General features: G+C 48.3%; 1 protein-coding gene across 1 annotated transcript; it reads left to right on the top strand.

The window, feature by feature from the left end:
- Positions 1-943: 943 nt before the first annotated feature.
- Positions 944-4,876, top strand: MB (myoglobin). The gene is made up of 3 exons (XM_048302439.1): positions 944-1,105; positions 3,112-3,334; positions 4,031-4,876. Exons 1-3 carry the CDS (start codon positions 1,011-1,013, stop codon positions 4,175-4,177), a joined length of 465 nt encoding a protein of 154 aa, XP_048158396.1. The 5' UTR covers positions 944-1,010; the 3' UTR covers positions 4,178-4,876.
- The last annotated feature ends 1,889 nt before the right edge of the window (positions 4,877-6,765 follow it).

Raw genomic sequence — 6,765 nt, 5'->3', positions numbered from 1 at the left:
ATCAGGCTGTGCTCTGACTGTAGCCACTCCTGGAAGGGACCAGTCATCCCATTGGTGTGCCAGGCCATTACCAGTCCTGACAGGAAGGGAGGACAAAGTCTGGGAGCTCTCCCAAAGCATACCCACACGGTTTGTCACCTCAGTGGCTTTTCCTTCCAACACTGAAATTTGTTTGGCTTGAGAGAAGTAGCCAGAGACCAGAACTGCTGGCTGGGTGGGTGCTGAATGGAGCTTTGCTGTGTCCTCGTATCTCTCGTCCACTGCAAATTACCTTTCTGGCTCAGTTGTACATCTGCTGGCTCCAATATCCAGACTCAGCTAATCCTAGGTGTTTCCCGGAAGAGCAAGATCCCAGCAGGGAGGTGTGGGGGAACTGGCTCCCATAAAGTTTTTATCCCCTCCTTCCTCCTGCAGCAGGTGGGGAAATGACTGGGCTGCTCTGAATATGGTTATCTCTTAAGGGCGTGTCACCAGTGGTGTGTTGCCCCAGGAGAAAAGGATGGTGAGATCATTATGGGCAAGGAAAGGCCTTTGGAGTGATGGAGTCAATGCTACTGGCTGTCCCGGCCTTTTCTCCTGCCTGCCCTTGGCAGGCCAGGGGCGAGGGAGGCAGGGTGGCCTTGCAGATGACAGTGCTCTTCAGGAATCTCCTGCCATAAAGCTTGGCACTGTCTCTGGGTCCTTGGGAACCTGGGTCAGGCTTCTGGCACAGCATCCCGGCAGTGCCCTTTCTGTCTAGAGTGGGACATGTGCCAGTCCAATACGAAAAGCAGAAATGATGCCATTAGTGGCACCCACAATAGTACCTGACCCAAAATAGCTTCCTAGGAAAAAAACAGGGAGACTGATTAGGTTAGACAAGCCTGAAAGAGAGCAAGAAGTCCAGCTGATGAGTGACAGGTGTAGGTTTGTGGGCAGGGGCTATAAATCCCACGGGTGAGCTCTCCAGCTACCCTTTGGGGAAAGATAAACGGCTGCAGGAAGCACTCGGGACCTGTCTTTGGTGAACCATGGGGCTCAGTGACCAGGAATGGCAGCAAGTCCTGACCATCTGGGGAAAGGTGGAGTCTGACCTTGCTGGCCATGGCCATGAAGTTTTAATGAGGTAGGCAAGAAGCTTCAGTTCTAAGAGTAAAGGTGAGAGCTTTTGTTGAGAGATGTTTGTCAGTGTTTATTTCAACAAGGTATTTTCTTTCTTGTAGGGTGGTGGTTTTTCCATTGCTATTTTTTGGGTTAAAAGTTACTGTGTAAAGCGGCTGTGCTTCTGTCTTTCCATCTCTCTGTGGGTGCAGGAGCAGACCAGTGCTGCTTTTAACACATGGCTATGCTTTGTCTCTCTGCTTCTGGCGGCTAAGCTCTGCTTTGGATCCTCATTTCCCAAGCTCTACAGTGAGAAATGCTGGAGTGAATTGTGTGTCATGGGTCTTCAGGTGCTCTGCAGAAAGGATGTGGGGAGGCAGGGAAGGAAAAGAGAGGAACATCACCTCTGTGGCAATTTTCTTGGAATCTATTTCAGTAAAATTAACCAGGAAGTACCTGAGTATTTCCCTCTCCCCACCTTAGTCTCACCTGGTAGAGCCCTGCCCATCCTGCCTTTTGGCCAGCAATCTGTGTGGTAACACTTGTCCACTACCTCATGGTGAATTTGAGGTCTGAGTATGAAATGAGGCACATCCTTCCCCTTATGTCCCTCCTCCAAGATTCCAGTGTCAGAAGTGCTCATGAGGTCTCCAGCTGAGAGGACCCCAACCTCCATGATGTCCTTGTGATCCTGACACTCGGAGTGGTGAACACCCCAGATACTGCAGACTGGGAAAGAACATTAGGTGGACATTGGAGCCTAGCTTGTCCCTTAAGACCAGAAGGGATGCAGACTTTGAGGAGATTCTCTTCAGCTTTCCCCTCAGACTGTGCACACCCAAATGTGCTGGAAGGGTACAGACACTGAGGAGAGTAGCGGGGATCTGGTACCTGCTTGGGGGGTTTTCTACACTAAGCATGGCTAAAGCAAGGGTCCCACACCTCCAGGCATATCCACTGCAAAGCTTTGAAAAATGTTTTTCAAAGATGAGCCAAAGCAGGGGGCTGTTTTCCTTACATCCTTTTTCATGTCCCAGATCAGCTGCCATTTGATGGGAAGGAAAGGGAGTGGGAATGAAGTGGGTGGAAATGTGATGGCTTTCCCCTCGTGGTTCAGAGCAGGCATGCTGGAGGGGTAGCAGGAACCTGAGCCATCCTCACCCATTCATCTCTGAGGTGGCTACTTTTGCTCTCAATTTGCCACAAGATAGTAAAAGCAGTTCCAAATGGAAAAGTAATACCATTTTTCTTACAAGTGTCACAGAGTAGAGCATGACATTAAATAAATAGATGTCACCCTGTGACTTTGTGCTCCCTTGCCAACACAAGTCTCCTCCAAGGAGTTTCTGAGGGAGAAGAGAGGCAAAGGAAAGAGGGTGGGAAAAAAGGTCAGGAACCAAATTCCTCCATGTCTGCAATCATAGGGTTTGAGGGCACAGTAAACTCTCCCATCCAGATGATGTTCAAGAACACATGGCCTCCAGATATAAGGGACCTGAGGCTGGGGGCTGCTATTTTTTTTTTTTTTTTTTTTTTTTTTTTTTTTTTTTTTTTTTTTTTTGCTATGAGCAGCTTGTAGAGCTCTCCTTTCCTGGTCAACAAATGATGGGCTGATAAGAGAGTTCTTGTGACAGGCAGGGGTCTACAGGTTGGCTCCTCAGCGATAGTAGATCAATGAAGACAGGTGGTTTTGTTTGGTTTTGGTTTTCCTTCAAATGAATACAAGAACTCACCTCTCAGTACCATGATCAGCCTTGGCTCTTGTCTCTGTCTTAAAACAGTTGACATAATGCAGGGAATGGGTGCCGAAGAGTTAGCAGAACTACATGGAAAAAATACAGACACGTGCTCTGTTGCTCTAGTTGGACATGTTTAGGGCAGTGTCTCTGTCATGACCGGAGAGAATGGAAATAGACAGTGATGATCATCTTAGGACATGGGTAAGAAGATGGGATTAAAGTAGATTCAATACTCAAAGGGAGGGATGTCAGGACCTTCTGCTCTCCAAAGTCCCTCTACTTTTGTCCACAGACTCTTTAAGGACCATCCTGAAACCCTCGATCGCTTTGAAAAGTTCAAAGGCCTGAAGACTCCTGATGCGATGAAGGGCTCTGAAGATCTGAAGAAACATGGAACTACTGTTCTTACCCAACTGGGAAAAATCCTGAAGGCAAAGGGTAATCATGAGGCAGAGTTGAAGCCCCTGGCTCAGACCCATGCAACCAAGCACAAAATCCCTGTCAAATATCTGGAGGTATGGAAAAGGGCAGGGAATCTCAGTGTCTGATGTGTGGTGAATGTGTGCAAGACAGCCATGTGAGAGTTGTGCTTTTATTTACTGATGACTAGTTGGACTTCAGTGAGCTCTCCCTCACGTCCAAGGTCTGTGTGTACAAGCAGCAGGAGGCACAGAAAGGGCTCATGGTATGCAAATGGTACGTGAATATCCAAGTTTAGATTCCCATTCTAAACATCACACACAGTCTGACCAGCCCTTGGCAACAATAAACCAGACCATGCAGCCTATGCATGCCTAGGAAACTGTATTACATAAGGCCTGTCAGTGACTGGACGCAAGGGACATACAATTTTAGAGTAAGCCCTGGAGGATCCATTGGAGACCAAGACCCATAAAACTAAGTGTTATACAAACACCGGGCATGAATTTGCAGACTTAATGGATGAGGCAGACAAAAAGTGGGAGGGGCCATGGTCTACTCAAGGTCATGAAGCAGATCAGCATCAGAGCTAGGCAGAGAGCCCAGTGCTTCTGCCTAGCCCAGGCTCCTTGCATACTAGACCTCACTGTCTCTCCAGAGGCTGCAGGGAGGGCTACTGAATTAGCTCGGAGATATTTCCAGGCTCTCCAACCTATTTCTTAGTCTGGCTTTTCTGAAAATAAACCTTGAGTGTCCCTTCAGTTTTTCTTTCTCTCTTTCCTTCCTCACAGTTCATTTCTGAAGTCATTATCAAGGTCATTGCTGAAAAGCACGCTGCAGACTTTGGGGCTGATTCCCAGGCTGCAATGAAGAAAGCTCTGGAGCTGTTCCGAAATGACATGGCCAGCAAGTACAAGGAGTTCGGTTTCCAGGGTTAGCACATACGCACAAAGGAACACCACAATGGAGGGCCTGGCCACGCATCTTTCCCCAGCACTATTTTGGACATCTCGTAATTGGCCATCTCTGATGTGTGGGAAAGCTTTGATGAGAGGCCAAGAGTCACTCAGGCAGCATAGAAGCACTCAGAGTGATATCCATGATAAACTGTCGTTTCCTGGCTTAGTGTATACAAAAGAAATATTCTGCTTGCTTAGGAAAAATAACATTAAGGGTTATCTGTGAGCTTCAGCCTATCTTATCCCCTCTCTCTCTCTCCCTGAAACTCAGTCTCATCTGAGAGGCAAATGGCATGGCCAAAGATGAAGGGATGTGGAGGATCAAGGGAAGTGTTGAGTGTGGTGAATGAGTGAAGGAATGACTCAAATGAGAGATGTGAGAATGGGAAGCAGGGACACAGCATCCCATTCCTCCCACAGGTGAGACTGTTAGCAGGTTACTATGGAAAGCTTCCAGCACAGTATTACCTTGCTTTGTGGGGGTGAATGCAGCCAGTCAGTCTCCAGTGCCTGCCAGCTCTGGAGAGCTTAGTTGTTAAACTTGCATTAGCAAAACTGTGAGGAGCAGTACTCCCTGTGATCCGTAGGCTTCTAGCAGCCGCCACTATGCATCTGAAGGTCTGTTGCACTGGGAAGTGAAGTATGTATTTCTCAGAAAATAAAAATCCCTGCACCAGAGTCGTGTGTTTGCTCCTGGCTGTACAAGCACTCCAGTGAGAACTAAGGGAGAAGGAGAAAGTGGAAAGGTGTTTTGCATGCGTATCTGGCTGCGGCACAACCTGCACTGTCAGTCCATGACCTGAGCAGCACGTGGCATCTGTCTTAGCCAGGGATGTGGGGCACTCAGATGTCACCATGGGGGCATGACCTGATTACCGGACCTCACAGCACAGGACAGCAGCCTCAGCTCAGTGCCTCGGAACTGAGAGAAGTGCTCCCTGACTAAAGGCCATGGCCACTGCTCTGCTGGGGGAATGTGGTGAGGGAAGGTCCCTGGCTTATTTATGAGGAGGTGGCATGTGCAAGCAGCCTTGGGTCCTGGCAGCAGCACAGCACATTGCTCTCTCCAGACACTGGAAAGGAGAGATGATCAGCTCAGGAGGAAGGTTGCAATGGCAGCATATGCTCTAAAGACCCAAACTCTGGTCTTTGCAGCCTTTTGAATTTTTGCTGAGGTGCCTCTGCTGTGCATTCTGCACTGTGTTTATAGATGTACACCCACATCCTGTGGAGGACCTTGAGGGACAGACAAAAAGGCAAGATGCTTCTCTCTGCCTGTCGCCCTCTCCCCATCCCAATACCACGGGGTTGTGGCTAGGGGAAATGCATGGAGGTGACACACCTGCTCTTTTTTCGTGTGGAGAAAGTAATGCACTTTATCTCACAGAGGCAGTGTGAGGGCGAGCACAAGGAAGAAAAATGAGATGCTCAGTAACAGGAGCTACTAGCAGGACCTAGTTCAAAGTACTCCCTGCTACACTGTGTGCAGTGGAGACAGTGAAGGAGCCACCAGCTCCCTTAAAAATCAATCTTGAACCAGCACGATCTGCTGTGTCTTTGGTCAGTGCAAAGGCCACAAAAATTCAGTCTCTGAAAGGAGAAGGAACAATAAATTCCTTTCCAGAACAGTCCATATCTGATTTCTTGCTGTTTACAAATCCTCACTTTACCTCTGAGAGCTTGCTTGGTGTTTCAGCCTTTCAGAGGGGGTCACAAAGGCATATGCTGTCACCTAGATGAAGTTACAGCCAGGTGGTCCCTGGCTTAAGCAGTGTGCTTCGTCTGACTCCAGTCTAGTCTGTCTGGTTTTCTGGGGAGGGCTATATATTTAATTAAGGTCTAGGATTGCTTGCCCAACACAATAAGATTTCCTGCCAGTGACAACAGACTCTGCTTTAGGATTGAAAGCTCTGCTATAGCAGCTGCCTCTGTCAGTCTGAGTGGGACTGGAGTTGTCTAGATATTTTTATGTAGGGCAGTGTGGTGGAGGAGGGAGGGTTTGCATGTGTGTTGTGCCTAGTTACGGTTTATTAGGTACCTGCACTAAATGTCAGTCCATTGGGAGCACTGCACTTCTCTCTGCCTGCCTTACCCCACTGTGTCAGTGCTCTAGGGACCATCCTTAAATCTGCTGGTCAGATGTGGGGCCTGATGGAGGTTTTCTGGTTGTACCTATGGCTCAGTGAAGGTGTGCAAGCTGAGATGAACCAGCATGTTCAGGTACCAATAACAGTGAAGGTATCTTCAGCAGGCTCAGTGGGTTGGGGTGCTTGTGGTGAAATCCACATCTCTGCACCTTTGCCACTCTAGGCAGAGAGTATGCCCTTGGCCAAGTCCTGACATAACTGCAGGGATATATGTAATTCCAACAGAGTGAGTCTATAAAACACCTGCAATGGCCCCTGCTTTAAGGACAGGGGAAGTTTACTAGAGCAAAGGGATGACGGGGAAAGGATTTTTTAGCTCTGTGCTATATTGTTTCAGAGTCTTTGTTGGAGCCCCCCTTTGCTACTAGCACATAAGGCTTTTCTGGTTCATATATGGGACAATGTCCTTCAGTGGAGATA

Source organism: Corvus hawaiiensis, chromosome 4 (assembly GCF_020740725.1).
Source record: "Corvus hawaiiensis isolate bCorHaw1 chromosome 4, bCorHaw1.pri.cur, whole genome shotgun sequence".
In the NCBI taxonomy this organism is placed as follows: domain Eukaryota; kingdom Metazoa; phylum Chordata; class Aves; order Passeriformes; family Corvidae; genus Corvus; species Corvus hawaiiensis.
This window is presented reverse-complemented; position numbering and strand designations above follow the sequence as displayed.